The sequence below is a fragment of the Microtus ochrogaster genome, linkage group LG8 (assembly GCF_000317375.1).
Source record: "Microtus ochrogaster isolate Prairie Vole_2 linkage group LG8, MicOch1.0, whole genome shotgun sequence".
NCBI lineage: Eukaryota > Metazoa > Chordata > Mammalia > Rodentia > Cricetidae > Microtus > Microtus ochrogaster.
In genome coordinates this window covers 10,552,970-10,568,351 of record NC_022033.1, presented here as the reverse complement: position 1 = coordinate 10,568,351, position 15,382 = coordinate 10,552,970, and the positions used below count along the sequence as shown (strand labels likewise).

General features: G+C 50.4%; 1 protein-coding gene across 1 annotated transcript in view; it reads left to right on the top strand.

The window, feature by feature from the left end:
- Nucleotides 1-15,382, top strand: part of Ptpn1 (protein tyrosine phosphatase, non-receptor type 1) — a 48,338-nt gene that overhangs the window by 28,911 nt on the left and 4,045 nt on the right. Inside the window, exons 2-7 of the mRNA XM_005362852.2 lie at nt 2,731-2,821; nt 5,272-5,372; nt 7,125-7,223; nt 11,553-11,690; nt 14,183-14,392; nt 14,687-14,848. Of these exons, the coding sequence (XP_005362909.1) occupies nt 2,731-2,821; nt 5,272-5,372; nt 7,125-7,223; nt 11,553-11,690; nt 14,183-14,392; nt 14,687-14,848 (801 nt within the window). The remainder of the gene's footprint in view (nt 1-2,730; nt 2,822-5,271; nt 5,373-7,124; nt 7,224-11,552; nt 11,691-14,182; nt 14,393-14,686; nt 14,849-15,382) is intronic.

Below are 15,382 nucleotides of genomic sequence, written 5' to 3'. Positions count from 1 at the left end.
AGGCTCCCCCAAAGCCAGTACGTGCAGTAGGATCGAAATGGAAATAGAAAACACTATCCTGAGTGAGGTAAGCCAGACCCAAAAAGAGGAACACGGGATGTACTCACTCATATTTGGTTTCTAGCCATAAATAAAGGGCATTGAGCTTATAATTAACGGTCCTAGAGAAGCTAAATAAGAAGGTGAATCCAAAGACAAACATATAGGCATCCTCCTGAATATTAACAACCTTCATTAGGACTTGACTCTTTTAACAGATTCCTGACACTTTCAGGCAGACTCCGCTGCTCTTCCTCATGGCAGATAGTTGTAAGCAAATAATGCATTCTACCATGGAGCCAGAAGCACATATCCGCTGTGTGGCACAAGACGAATGGGTTAAAACCAGCACTGCTGTTCCACTTTGCTTGGTGCAACATGGAAGTATTTCTGTGTGGTCAGACTGGCTGTTATGCCTATTTGTTTCCAAAAGAAGTAGGTGTTTCAAGTTAGGGCGTGTCAACTGTTCATCAAAATTGGAATTTCTGACCAATTGGATGTACAAGACACTTAAGTACTGGTAGAAATGAACTTCCCAAAATACAAAACTATTGTTCTGCTTATTTTTTTGTTGTTTGTTTTGTTTTGAAACACGTTTCATTATATAGACTAGGCTGGCCTCAAGTAGTTCACAACAGTTCGCCCACTCGCCTCTGCCCCCAGAGTGCTGAGATTAAATTTAGTACTTACTATCTTTCTGATTCTTTGAGAGGGGTCTCACGCTATAGCTCAGGCTGATCTCAACAGCAGTCCTGCCTCAGCCTCTAAGTGCTGGCTTTAAAGGTGTGTGTGGCCACCACAACTGGCATTTGGGCCTATTGTGCCCGAGTGGTTTAATGCTAGCTTTGTGAGCTGTTCAGACTCTCGGTTCCAGGTTTTCATGGAGGCATCCAGCTGTGGGCCAGAGGCCTGCACTTGGGTCTGCAGACCTGCCATGCTTGACTGTCATCTAGACCCTAAAGAGTCTTATGTCTCAGTTGGACTCCCCTGTGGCTGGATTCAGGTCTCACTTCCTCGGGTAGATTGATGTCACAGTTAGTGTGCTAGAGAAGGCAAGCTGTTGACACCGTTGTCTTGGTCATATTGGCAAGAGTCTGTCAGCCTTCAGTTTCCACGGAAGTTTCCTTTGCCATCATTTTCCATTTTGTTTCTTTCCCCCTCTTTTCTTGGTCTGTTTCTCGTGCTGTGGAAAACCTGTTGGAAAAGGGGGTGTGACTGCTATCTTTGGCTGTCCTTTGAAAGGGGGATGGGAGGAGTTCCTTATCTTTTCAACTGAGCTTGTCATTTTTGCTATATTGTTTTACATTACAAAATACATTTTTATTTAGTATATATCATGGCATCCTGTTCTTAGGAGAGCTTACTGTTGTGAGTGTATTGGTAGTATTTGTTCTCAGGCTTTCTGAACTCTGCAGTTCGTGTCCTCTGAAGGGCTCTTTCCCTGGCCCTTGCTTTCCTGTTAGATCCGCTATCAGGGGCATCTGTGTGAGGGAGAGTAGAGGCCCACGGACAGGCAGCTAGAACCCTGAGCAAACAGGCACACCCGGATGCTGGCATCCTTCAGTTCTTCCTGCTGTCTGGTCAGATCAGCTGAAGGCCTCCCACCAGGAAAGGAAATGGAGCTACTGCAGCCCCGTGTGTGCATCTGAAAGAGGGCAGGGCCCGAGCTTGGGAGTGTACAGCTTACTCGTGCCTTGGCTGGGCCGTTTGCTTTGCGCTGTCCCACTTTAGCTAGTCTAAAGGCCTGATTGACTCTTCCCAAAGGTCCTCCTTTGATTTCTGCAGAAGTGAGGGCTGGCATAGCAGCTTGGAGGGAAGGCGAGTTGGTTGGGGTGGCATCTAGCCCTGCTCAGAGGGGGCCTCACCCACCCCCCACTGGGAGTCTCACCCTTCCTTCCAAGGTGACAGCCATCTACACCCTGCATGTCTCCGGGGGACTGCGTAGCTGCCCTACTGCTGAGCTGTCTGATTTCCAGCTTGTAGACTGCTGTCCCTATGGCCTCTTCTCCTGTCCCCTTCTCACTCTGGTAAAGTCTACCAACCCCAAGAGTTTAAAATTTTTGTAGACGTACAGTTTCATGATGGTAGCACTTTCACAGTGCACATGCTTTTGTCATTGCTAATGAAAGCAGATTTCCCCAAACTGCTCCCTGAGACTGGCAGCATCCCAGCAAGAGCAGGGTGGGCCTGTGTGCAGTCTGATGAGCAGGAGGAAGCTGCTTCTGTTCGTGCAGGGGCGTGTTTGTCTCCAAAGACAGCAGTTGGATGGTGGAGTGTTTATTGACATGTTCCTTTCCAGAAGGTTCTAGTTGGAACTCCCAGGCCTGACATTCCAGCACTTCAAGATCTAGCCTGCCCACCACATCCTCCAGCCATCTGCCATTCTTCCCCGCTGCCCACTCACTGTTCCTAACATAAGCCCTCTGGCCTCTGCTAAGTAGCACAGCCTTCTTCCTCTGTGTCCCACCAGGCCTGGGCCTGCTCAGCGTGTTCTGTTCCTGTAACATTGGATGTAGTTGAGCATCATCGGTTTGGCCTGCTCACACTGCCAGGCCTCTTTGATGTCTGGAATGATGAGTCCTTAGTGCCTGGCTCATCTCTGGTGCTCCATTAACTCAGCCAGTGCCCAGCTCACGTCTGGATAAATTCCTGGTGTAGATTCCAAAAGAGAACTCTTTATCCTTTTTATAGGATATTCGACATGAAGCCAGTGACTTCCCATGCAGAGTGGCGAAACTTCCTAAGAACAAAAACCGGAACAGGTACCGGGATGTCAGCCCCTGTAAGTACTCACTGTTCCCACTGCCCCATCACACTTCCCAGTTACAGCTGCCACTGTCCCGGGTGTGGTAGAGGTTGTGACCTCATTGTCTCTTGTTGTAAGCACAGGAGACACAGTGTCATAGCTCGCTTTCACTGTTGCAGACACTTGGGCTCCAGTTTCTGGAAATCTGGTGGTTGAGAGCCCTTCTCTTTAGCTCTATGTTGTGATGAGTCATTTTCCTCCCCAAAGTGGAGTGGCTTAGGCTTAGTGCACTGCCTCTTCGGGGTGACTCAGCAGCTGTGCCCCTGGCTCTTATAAGCCCAGTTATGAGCCACAGTGATGATCACAGGTACTCCACTCCACCAGATGCCCTTCACTTGGACTGCTTAGGACTGGCAGTGCCCACTGGCCTGAGCCCGCCCCCTCTGCCTGGCTCCTGGTCTAGAAATACCTTCAGAGTAAATAACCAAATGTGTAAAGTGTGGAAAGCAAGAAAAGCCAAAACTGGATGCAGGATCTGAATCTGCCATTAGGACCCAGGGTTACCGACTCCGCTTGAGGTCTGTAGACATTATTATTCAATGAGGGTTGTGACTACCCAAATCTACATGGCTGCCAATCAAGTTCCTGGGAGATATAAAGTGGGTCTAGGGTTGGAACACAAAACTTGTGTCTCTTGGCCGGCCACCCTGGCGGCTCTGGTTGTCACTATGGGAGTCACACTCACCGTACAGGAGTGTGTGGAAGTGAAGCAGCAGTGTAAGCCACTAAGCCTAGTGCCCCTCAGGTGTGCATTTAGTAAACACGAGCCATTTGCAGCGCACTTGTAGGTCCCTAGGTGGAGGGTGACTGAGAACAAAGCGACACAGCAGAAACCCTTGCTGATGCTCTGGAGTCCTGGCTGACCATATCAGACTGTCCCCTCTCCCACTGCCAGGATGCCCTGGGATATCCACCAGCTGTCCTAGATGGGGCCCAGCACTGCAGTGTCTCCTTGCAGCACATGGGATCATTCTCAGCATTGCACCCCAAGCATATTCTTGTCGCTCTCTTTCTCCACATACTCTCATAGAAAAAAGAATTTTCTGTCCATGTTTGGGGCAGGAAAGATGGTTCAAAGTGAAAAGAGATCTTTCCAGCTCAGAGTGCTGCTGGTACCATGGGTGTTGTGAGTGCAGACCCTGCACACCCCCAGGCTCCTCTTTTTTTACTAGCTTGTGTTCAGCAAGGAAGTTAACAAGATGAAGAGTTTGCCCAAGGCCAGCTGGTGTTGTTGGAGTCCTTGAGGTCATCAGTGCCTCTCACAAAGGTTTTATTGTTTGTGTATTGAGAAGTAGGCTCATGCAACCCAGGACAGACTGAAACTTGCGGTGCCACTAGAACCCACAGGCTGCTGTGCTCCCTTCCCCTCTAGGCTCAGGTGAAAGATGTGATTGAATCATCCTGACCAGGTTCCCCTGGGCTATAGCAGAAAGAACAGGTTCCTACCTGTGACAGCTGCAGGGAAAGAATGGCAGCCCTTGGGAGCCACTGCTTTGTGACAAAGTAGTGAAGGAAACAGAAACAAAAGCACAGAGCTTTGTCAGGAGCCTGCACAGAACTTCCCTAGTGAGTTTTTCCTGGAATTACATCTGTGCACTTTTACTGTGAGAGAGCCTTTTACTTCATTAACTCGCCCCCTGCTTGAGACAGGGTCTCACTATGCAACTCTTGACTTTCCTGGAGCTTACTGTGTAGACCAGGCTGGTCTTGAACTCTTGGGTGTTGGGATTAAAGATGTGTGCCACCACTGCCCAGTTTAAACCCCCTTGTCAGTGTCTCAGATCAAAACGACCAAAGGGTTTTTCGAGACAGGGTTCTGCTGTAGTTTTAGAGCCTCTCCTGGAACTAGCTCTTGTAGACCAGGCAGGCTGGTCTCGAACTCAGAGATCCGCCTGCCTCTGTCTCCCAAGCGCTGGGATTAAAGGTGTGCGCTACCACCACCCGGCCGTCCAAAGGGTCTTGAATCACTTGATTGCACATGGCTCACTGCTGCACATGAGGTGGATACTCTCTTCTCTGCAGTGCTTGAGACTTGGGCCAAGTCATCATGTTGGTGCCACCTGAGACATCTGTATGTGACAGCAAGCTGGGCAGCTCTTGGTGAACTGCTTCCTCTTACAGCCTCGACTCTACCCTGGGAACCTGGATCGAGCATTAGGAAGGGGATCCTTGACGTTCTCCTGTGATCTGTAGACTGGGGAGGGGGGGACATAGGATCTGCCTTCCCAAGGAGGGCATGGTCTGGGTTGATGGCTGTTCCTGTGGAATGTGACATTTCTGGTACTCAGAGATGACTAGTGTCACTTGAATAGGGAGGCCCCTACCAATGTGCACGCTCTTTAGACTGTGGGTCCCTCTCTATGCCTTCCTTTAGAATGTAGGCACTCGGACCCCAGGATTAACCCAGCTCTGCTTTTGTCTTTCAGTTGATCATAGTCGGATTAAATTGCACCAGGAAGATAATGACTACATTAATGCCAGTTTGATAAAAATGGAGGAAGCCCAGAGGAGCTATATTCTCACCCAGGTAACAGGCTGTCTGGACTGTGTTTTTCATGTTACCTCAAGAGCTTGAGAGTGCTGTTGTGTTTTCATCAGATGAGATCAACATGTCCTTGAGAAGTTCAGGGCTCTCATTGGCCAAAAAGCAGCAAGAAAAGAAGTGTGCTCCCTCAGATCATTGTGGGCATAGCATCTGCCCTGGGCACTGTGAGGTGACACACTGAGCTGCCAGTGGTCTCCTAATGGGCAGGAAAAGACCTTAGACCTTGTGACCACAGAAGTGTGGACCTCGGCATTGAGTGCTTGTGGCAGCAACTAAGAAGGCTAGCGGTTGGCCAGGCACCTCTGTCCCAAGTGCCATTCAGTAGTCCTCTGGGCCACATTAGAGGATATGACATCTCTTAAAAGTCCCATAGCTCTGGGCTACCTTCTGAAAAAGCATGATGGAGTTCCTGTAACACGCCTCATGGTGTGTGACCAGAAGACCGAATGTCTGGAAAGAGGATAAAAGCTTATTCTCAATCCTTTTCTTCAGTCTTAGCCTGTTACCAGCAGGTTGGTGTTGTTTATCTTAGTCTCCTTGGTCAGTCCATATCACATACCCTGGGCTGTAGGGTATTTGAGCATGACCTATGCCTGCTATGTGGAAATCAAATCCTAGTGAAGTCGGAAGCTCAGAGCCAGCACGCATCCATCACAACTTTTTTCCCTTTTTGTCCCAAGCCAGTTTGCCTGACCAAAAGCATCCCAGGTGTGTCCCTGTCCCGTACGGTCCCCTCCCTGTTCTCTCACCCTGGCCAATCAGTGTGTGTAGCGTCAGTGGGCTGTTTTCAGCTCTGTGGATGCAGGACCAACCTGGATCCTTGTGCAGTGCAGAGGTTGAATGGCCTAGGTGGTCATCAGGTACCCTAGACATTCACCTGCCACCCGCGGGACACTGTTGTCAGTGCCCTTGCCTCACACTTGCGGACAGAGCACTCGGAAGAATGAGAAGATGCCAGGTGCCAGCGTAGGGAAGAAAAACATGCTGGGATTTACAGGGTAATGCCTTGGATCAAAGTAGGTGAGAGCTGTTCTAGAAGAGGTTTCGGTCCAAAGATGTGGCCAGCCCTGGTGTGGGTTTTCCTGTCCCACAGGACTAAAGCGAGCTCCCAGTACACTGCCATTCTTCTCTAGCTGTCCACTAGCACTAGGCGAGCTTGGTGCTCAGCAGGCACCAGTCATGCCCAGGTCTTCGACCCCTCAGGCCGCCTCTGAGATGGTTTGTGGCCCACATCTGTCACTTTCCTTGGTCCCGCTCTCAAGGCTGTCCACGCTCAGACTCCCCAGTGCTAGCTGTAAGAGAGGCTGACTCTGCTCCATGTAGGTGCTGTGCGAGTCCTTCACTTACAGCACCACTGCAGTCTGTGAACAGTCTGCCTTTAATCAGTGGTCTCGGGCAGAGAGACTGGGGTGATCGCCTGACCTTAGAAGGTCACAGTGGAGGCCCTGCCCCATGCCGCCTCTCACCCACACAGGAGCTTTGTTTTCTACCCCCATGCTTTTAGGCAAGGAGCCCAATAGAGCCCCTCAGCCACCATCCCAGACCAAAAGACATTCTGTGCCGAGATGCAGAGGTGACCTTCACCGTATGATGGACTGTGGGACTGGGTGACTGACCTTAGAGCAGACAGCTTTGGCAGCCATTCTGCCTGAACCTCCAAACACTGTCCCTAGCTGACTGCATGTTGTGTTTGTGTGTCCAGTGTTGTAGAGTGTATATTTTGTGTGTTTGCAGGGCCCTTTGCCAAACACATGTGGGCACTTCTGGGAGATGGTATGGGAGCAGAAGAGCAGGGGTGTGGTCATGCTCAACCGTATCATGGAGAAAGGCTCGGTAAGTTCACCGCTGCTGCGGTCTATGTCCATAAAGCTTTCATTTCCCTGAGTTCCTATTTTCAAACTCCTTTACGTGACACCTTTTTACTTTAAAAACATAAATATTACATAGATACACGTTTGTTACGAGCAAGGCAGGTATGACTAGAGAGAGAAGCAGCAGGCCAAGCGTTGTGGTGCCTGAGGCAGACGCTCTGCCTCACTGGCTCTACTTTCTTGGTACTGCCTATGTAGTGAATACCAAGCCCACCTTTTTGACTGGCAAGACTATGCCTCTTGATGGCAGAGGTGGCTCCGCAGAACTGGGGGACACTGGCTTCTAGATTTGATGGGCCACCATAGCATCTGCTGGTCAGTTGTCTTCAGGACACGTGGCATTGTGAGTTCTCGAAACTCTGGGAACACCCCTCCTGAGGCTCTGTCCCTTCTGTCTCACACTTCCAGAATGGCCTGTGTCACTTGGGTCTCACTACATGCTCACCTCTAAGGGCAGTCAATGATGCAGCCTGCAGACCCTGAGTGGCTGGACCTGTTACCTAGACCTGTCTCTCTCATTCCCCAAACCATAGCCTAGACAGGTCTCAGGTTTGTTTGTTACCCTGCCCTTTGGTCCAAGGGTCTGAGTCACAGTGACACTGTGTCTCAGATCTAGGCATCATCAAACAACCAGACCTCCTGTCCCTTCTCTCTTCCCATTTCTGTGATGGGCACTGAAGTCTGATTTTGAGTGCTACCCAAGATCAGCATGGGGCAGAACCAGCTTCCTTTCTTCCCTCCCTGGACATGGTTGTCACTTAGAGACTTTCCAGCTCCAGAGGTTGAGGTCCCTGGAAAAGATGAACTGAGAATTGTTGGGACCAACTGGAGCAATAGCCAGGAACAGAGAATAGGAACAGAATGTCCCAAGGTCTTTCCAGGCACAGGCTCTGTGCTGTCTGTTGCTCAGCTGGGGTACTGCTCACTGCACAGGCTCTGTGCTGTCTGTTGCTCAGCTGGGGTACTGCTCACTGCACAGGCTCTGTGCTGTCTGTTGCTCAGCTGGGGTACTGCTCATTGCTGCTCTAGCTTCTTCAAGCTCTCAAGAGCATGAGGCTGCCAAAGAATCCTTCCATCCCCTTCGAAGACAGCAGTCCCACCCGAGGGTGGAACCAAGTGCACAGAGTGAGGGCACGCATCACCAGCAAGTGGCACTCACCCACAGAGCCTAAGGGTCCCAGTCACTCATGCTAGCTTCCTTGAGGCTGCTTGACTCCATACTGTTGTCTGGCTTCCACCTCCTGTTTTTATAGACCATAATAACAGATGCAGAGCCTGCCAAGTGTGGTCAGTTGACAAAACCAGAGGGCGGAATTTTAAATCAACCCATTATCACAAAATCATTAGATATGGGGGGCTGGAGAAATGATTCAGTGGCTAAGACTGCTTACTGCTCTTGCAGAGGACTCCGATTCTATTCCAGCAACCATAGAGTAGCTCACAACCGCCTGAAATAAAAGTTCCAGGGTATCCAGCAGCCTCTTCTGACCTCAGTAGATAACAAGTAAACACATGGAACACAGACATATGTACAGGCAAAGCATCCATACACATAAAAAGTAAATAAAATATTAAATCTTTTTAAAAAAGTCAGACATGGCAGGATTTACTGTGCACGTGTGTAAGGGTACACATGCTTGTACACATGCTTATACATGTAAATGTGTGTTGCTAGGAGTCCTGGTGGCCCCTTGTAGTTAGAAGTTTGCATTAGAGCAGCTGTTGTCACATTCTAAGGTCTGCTGTGTAGTTGGATAACTGCCACCAGGTCTGGCTTTCAGTACCCTGGGTTTATCATAAGTAGAGCCACCATGACCACCTTCCCCAGGATTCCTGTGTTAGCCATCGGAAGCACAGCTGGTCCTCTGGTTGCTGTATCCCATGGCAGCTTGTCAGTGGTCCTTTAGAACTATTCTGCTCCACTTAGGGCTGAGGGAGCAGTGTGCTCTGTGGGATGCACATCAGCAGTCCCAGGGATGGGTAGAATCCAGGATGGTAGATGTGCTGCTCCCCTCACCTGCTTCCAGCCATCCCCATCCATAGAGCTGGGTCGCAGAGGCCTGAGCTGCATATAGACTCTATACTGTTTCCTCTTAGACCTCCTGCCTTCAGTACATGGACCATGTGCTTATGAAACCAGCTATGCCATAGACAGTGTGCATTAGCCTGGGGTTCTTGTTAGTTCAAGAACTTAGTTGAAACTTAGCTTAGACGTGGCCACATGGTGTGTGCTGTGTGTAAGCGCAGGACTGATATTTATACAGTAGGAGAGGGTTAGGTGAATGTAATTTGTATTCCAAAGCACAGCCTGTTTGCCTCGTAAAACCCTGTGAGAGCCAGAGTTGGGGTTCAGGCACTTGGTAGCCCAGGCTTCTTGGCTTACATCCGTTGGGGATGAAAACAGGCCACCCTGTCAGGAAGACAGCAGTGACTGTCATAGTCTCTTCCCCAGACTGTCTGGCTCTTGGTTTTGTAAGGACTTGCATGAGCTTCAGGCTTCATGGTGGAGAGGACTGTAAACTTGGGATGCCAGCATACTGGCATTGCAGCCTTCCTGGATGGGGCTGGCCAGAGGGCCTTGGTGTCAGTTCCAGCGATGGCCCGCTCACATTCCAGGAAAGGTCAGGCTTCTGCTCAAGGCAGCATGTGAATGCATGCCACCAACTAACTGGAAGTAGGGATGGTGTGCTGTTTTGTTGTGTGTTTAAAAGCAGAAATTTTTATGGGAAATGACTGAGTGTGGTCCTATAGACACCTAATTAAATGTTAGTTGATGGACATTTGGCTGTGTGCCAAAATGCCTCTGAAATTGTAGATTTTGCTTAAGTAGAGATCTGTCAGGCTTGTTCTGGGTTTCTAGAAGTAAAAGTTAGAGTCTGCCTGCCTTGCTTCTAAGGTGAGGACATCCACCACCTCCTCTGTACTGACAGCCCCTTGGCGTTCTCCCTGATCATGGTGAGTACCCACCCTAGCATAGTGGCCTGGGATCTGAATTTGGAAACAAATGACTCATTCAAGTCTCTCTGTGCACAGTTCACTAGCACCTAGCCTTTGTGATACGATCTGCTTATGCTGACAGGGTGGCCCTAGCTGAGGGGCTCATCTCTCCAGTTGGTCTTTAAAGGTGGGATGGGTCATGGGTTGATCAGGCCAGACCTTGAAACCGAGTTCTCTCCTTCCCTTGTTGGCATTGTAGACCCTTAATTCCTATACTGCTTTCTCTACCTTTTGCTTTGGTTTTGGGGGAGGGCAGCACTGGGCCCTAGAAGAACAGGACCCACAGGTCTTCAGTTCTGTTCAGCTTTGGCTCTTCCCAGCCCCAGGTCCCAGTCCCACTGTGCTCTGCCTCCTTGTCTTGTCTCCTGCTTTCCTCTGAGACACTACCCTGTCAGCCATCAGGACCTTCTCTCCAAAGAGCCTCTTTGACCTCTGTCTTTGCTTGGCTAGCCTGAGCAACCCCGCCCCCCCCCAGGTCATCTTTATTCCCAGTGTCTTCCCTCCATACTCTTCCCCCATCCACCCACCCGAGAGAGGGAACACCTCCCAGCAGACTAGGCCAGCCCTGGAACAGGCCAGGCGTGTGAGCTCTGTGTGTTCTGTACCAAAGAGCAGCTTACTGCATTCCTTGAGGAGGTTCAAGGTCTCTGGGGTCTCCTCTGCCTGGGCACCCTCTCAGTCCTGACTTGGAGAGCCAGAACAGCTGTCTGCCACAGAACCATCGGAGCATCTGAACTTACTTCATGGGGTCTGTGAGATGGAGATCCAGCCCCATCTCCTTTCCTAAATCCCAGACCAAATCTTTGAGTTCATCAAAAGCTGTAATTATCAGCATTTGAATGAAGATCAAGTGGTTTCTGAAGGTAGCAGAATAAAAGGTCAGGACAGTTGTACCTTCTGAACTGAACCAGACTGGAATGAACTGGTGAGCTGCACCTTGCAAGTTGTCCTCCCATCTCTAGCTGGCTGACTGCAGCCTCTCAGCCTGATGAGGCTCCAACCCTCTGTCCTGTTGCTGAGTTTCCTTGTGGGGCTCTGGTCATATTGAGATGCTACTGAAGACATCTGTGAAGGGCACAGTTGTGTGGTGTGGTTTCACATCACAACAAGGACCAGGATCCTCTGTACTGTGCTGCTGTTGCTGGGTGGGAAGTGTGAGCCTTACAGGTCAGGGTAGGAACTGTTTTACCTGGGAAACTCCAGCCTCTGAGTTCTCATAGTTAGCAGACCGCCCTCCAACTCTCCTGTCTCATGTAGCAGCCATTCAGGGTAATCTAGTGTTATTTTCCCCCAGTTAAAATGTGCCCAGTATTGGCCACAGAAAGAAGAAAAAGAGATGGTCTTTGAGGACACACATTTGAAATTGACACTGGTATCTGAAGATGTCAAGTCATATTACACGGTGCGACAGCTGGAGCTGGAAAACCTGGCTGTGAGTATGGCGTGTGTGAAGTCTTCTAGAAATTGTTTGCTTGCTTTTGTCCTTAGTCCTCAGGTGCTGGTTCCAGCTGGAGTGTTCCCAGGAATTGTGAGCCCTGTACATAGTGTGGCTCCACACCATGTGAGCGGGTCTTGCTGCTCTTTGAGCCTGTGCCCAGGCACCAACAAAGGACAAGAGACAAACACCTCCAACAACGCTCTCTCATCTTTGCACCAGTTAACACAGTTCTAAGGGAAAAAGGCAGCTTCTTACCCGAGAGTAGTCTGCTCTGCCTTTGGAACTGGAGGGCTAAAGCTGTGCTTGCAGGAGAAATGACAGCAAGTTTGCACCTTTTGTCTGGTCTGCCTTAAGGAGGGCTCACCTCACTGCCCAGGTCTCCTGTAGCTGAGACTTTCTCACCAGGTCTTAGGTAGACTTGCCAACAAAAGGAGGTTCAGGGGCATGGCAAGAGCCTGGAGTTAGGAACAGTAGAAGCTCTTTCGTACAGAGCTGTGACTGAGGAGGCCATGTGAGTCCCAGGCATGGTGGAGCCACGGCTGGCCACTTTGCCTAATTGCTGAGTGGGGCCAAGGGACATCTCCCCATGTCTTTGCTTTTTCTAGTTTCTTTCAGACATGGGATTGCAAGGGTCCTGGGAGGTCTTGGGTGAGAGGTCAATAGGTACGTAGGGTCCAGAGAGCAGAGGGGAGGTGGGGTAATGGCTTGTTGGGGTCTGCTGCAGAGTGACAGTCACAGATCCTTAGACTTCTCTTGACTCCCTGCTGGTGGTGAGACCCAAGTCCAGAACTTAGCTCAGGTTGCTGGAGTCTAGAGAGGTGTGAGGCCCTGTAGTGGCCTAACAGAGGAGCCTGGAGTATGGGGTGAGGTCAGGGAAGCTCTGGAGTGTCACTGATAGGTGCGGGTGTGGTAGACCCTGTCCAGTGCTCTCCAGTATTTGCCAGCCTGGTTTTTTAAGAGTGACCTCTGATAACCTCTGGGAAATATCTGCTTGTTGAGGGAGACAGTTCAGAGCAAGCAGAAGTGTGTCTGTCGGCAGCAAAGCCAGGGCAGGAGCGCTGAGGCTTTGTCTAGGCTTGCTGCTTTGGGGTGTTTTCCTTGTAGCAGGACAGGTCTCAGGTCTCACTAGTAGTTCATTCTGGCTTCACGTTTACAGTCCACCAGCCTTGCCTCCTGAGTGCTAGGATTCCAGGCACAAGGCCAGCTCAAGGGCTTCAATATTAGGGCTTTTCTGGAACCTAGAACAGAATCCATTTGGAGGGATGGACAGGCTGGAGGAAGGTGGCAGATGAGGAGCCCTGTGCTCTTTGTGGGATGGAAAGAAGACTTTTTGCATTCTTTCTTCTAAACCAGTTTTTTTAAACATTTGAAACTCCTCCGTCTCTGCACCCAGTACAGGTGGTGTTTGCTTTTGCAGGGCAGTAGGCAGAGCCGCTGCAGGGTTTAAATGGACCCCAGCTGTGCACACCACCCTGCGTCTATAGCCACACTGAGGGTTGGCCATGTCTTTCATGTGTTTGTACCACAGCAGGGACCTCCTGTACTTTGCAGACAGATGGCACCTTGGTATCACCAAGCCTAGCCTGGGCGTCTGTAGCTGCTCCTTTCCTCTCACAGGCTGTAGCCCTCTGTAATTCTGGGGCCCTGCCCCCTGGGGTCTTGCCTTCAGTGGCCTCCTTTAAGAATACTGAACATAAATTGGGAAGTGGTGGCACATGTCTTTAATCCCAGGGCTTAGGGAGGCAGAGGCAGGCAGATCTTTGAGTTCAAGGCCAGCCTGATCTACAGAGTAAATGCCAGGACTAGACAGAGATACCCTGTCTCTGTTTAAAAAAGAATGCTGGACTGTGGAGCAGGTGAGTTAGCTCAGTGTACAAAGGCATTTACCAGTGACCTGCAAGTTGTTTTCTGACCTCCAGATGTGCATGTGACATGTGGCATGTGGCACCCCTCACCCCCAAATATTTGTAAAAATTACTGGATCATCTAGGAAAGGGCAGAGTGGAAGCAGTGCTGCAGGCCATTTTTGTTTTTGCTCAACTACAGGGCACCATGGGACAGTTCTACAAGTGGGTGTGGTCCCTAAGGTGAATGAGTGTGTGGCAAACCCATAGGCAGTTGCCACTGGAATGCTGGCTCGTGTACTGTATGGCAATCTGTCTTTGGAGACTTGAATTATCACAGTTTCTTCCAAAGTAACAGTTGCCTGACCCATCCCAGAGGTCCCCCTGAGCGATCCAGACTTGGTGCCAGCGCCCCCCCCCCATATACACACTCACAGGAGCTCTTCCTGAGATGAAATTTAGGGTGCCAGTAGTGACTTACAGGCTAAAACGGTTGTGGCCACCTGTGCATGGGTATGGAAGGGACAGAAAGATAAGAGGATTGTCCACTACCTAAGAAGAAGGCTAGCCAGGAAGTCACTTGGTGCTCACGTGGGGTCTGTGAAAACAATGTGCCCAGCCTAACCGCAGTCTCTCTTTTAGACCCAGGAGGCCCGGGAGATCCTGCATTTCCACTACACCACATGGCCTGACTTTGGAGTTCCCGAGTCACCTGCCTCCTTCCTCAATTTCCTTTTCAAAGTCCGAGAGTCGGGCTCCCTCAATCCGGAGCATGGCCCCATTGTGGTGCACTGCAGCGCTGGCATCGGCAGGTCGGGGACCTTCTGTCTGGCTGATACCTGCCTCTTGCTGGTGAGGAGGCTGTGCAAGCCCAGGAAGAAAGGAAGCGTCGTTGAGCCCACCCTGTCGCTATCCACAGACACTCTTCTTGGGGGATGCTCTGTTGTAGCCTTTGCCTTCGCCAGTTCCCATGGCAGTGGCTCGGTCCCTTCTAGCTTTGTTCCCAGGGCGCAGCCAGTCATCCCAGAATCCCCATAGCTCATGTTTAGAGGGTCCCAGTTTGCTGCATTTTTCTCCCATTTTCTTGAGTCCTTTACCAGCCCTCTGTGACTTTCCTCTGACTGACCCAGTCTTCTTTCCTTGCAGATGGACAAGAGGAAAGACCCCTCTTCTGTGGATATTAAAAAAGTGCTTCTGGAGATGCGCAGGTTTCGCATGGGGCTCATCCAGACGGCCGACCAACTGCGCTTCTCCTACTTGGCTGTGATCGAGGGTGCAAAGTTTATCATGGGCGACTCCTCAGTGCAGGTCAGTTCTGTTCTGCTTAGCACACGTGTGTTGGTGTTGGGGCTCAGTTTGTAGCCAAGGATAGACCATGCAACCTGTGCACATACATCAAGACTTATCTTTGAAAGTAACTCCAGGTGTAAAAGATCCAACTCTGGGGCTGGAGAGATGGCTCAGAGGTTAAGAGCGCTGACTGCTCTTCCAGAGGTCCTGAGTTCAGTTCCCAGCAACCACATGGTGGCTCACAGCCATCTGTAGTGAGATCTAGTGTCCTCTTCTGGCCAACAAGCATACAGACAGACAGACAACACTGTATACATAATAAATCTTTTTTAAAAAAAAGGTCCAACTCTGTTGAGGACTCCCTTTTGCATGTGCCATTGCTAGAGTCACTAAGTGGGCCGCCCTTCTGCCTGCCAGGTGCCCTGCAGAACCCTCAGCAGAAGAGCATGCTTGGTTCCCTAAAGACTGTCCCAGCCCTTTGGAGATGGAGGCAGGATGGCAGGAGTCCAAGGCCTGCCTGGCCACCTGAGACCCCACCTCAGAAAGAACAGA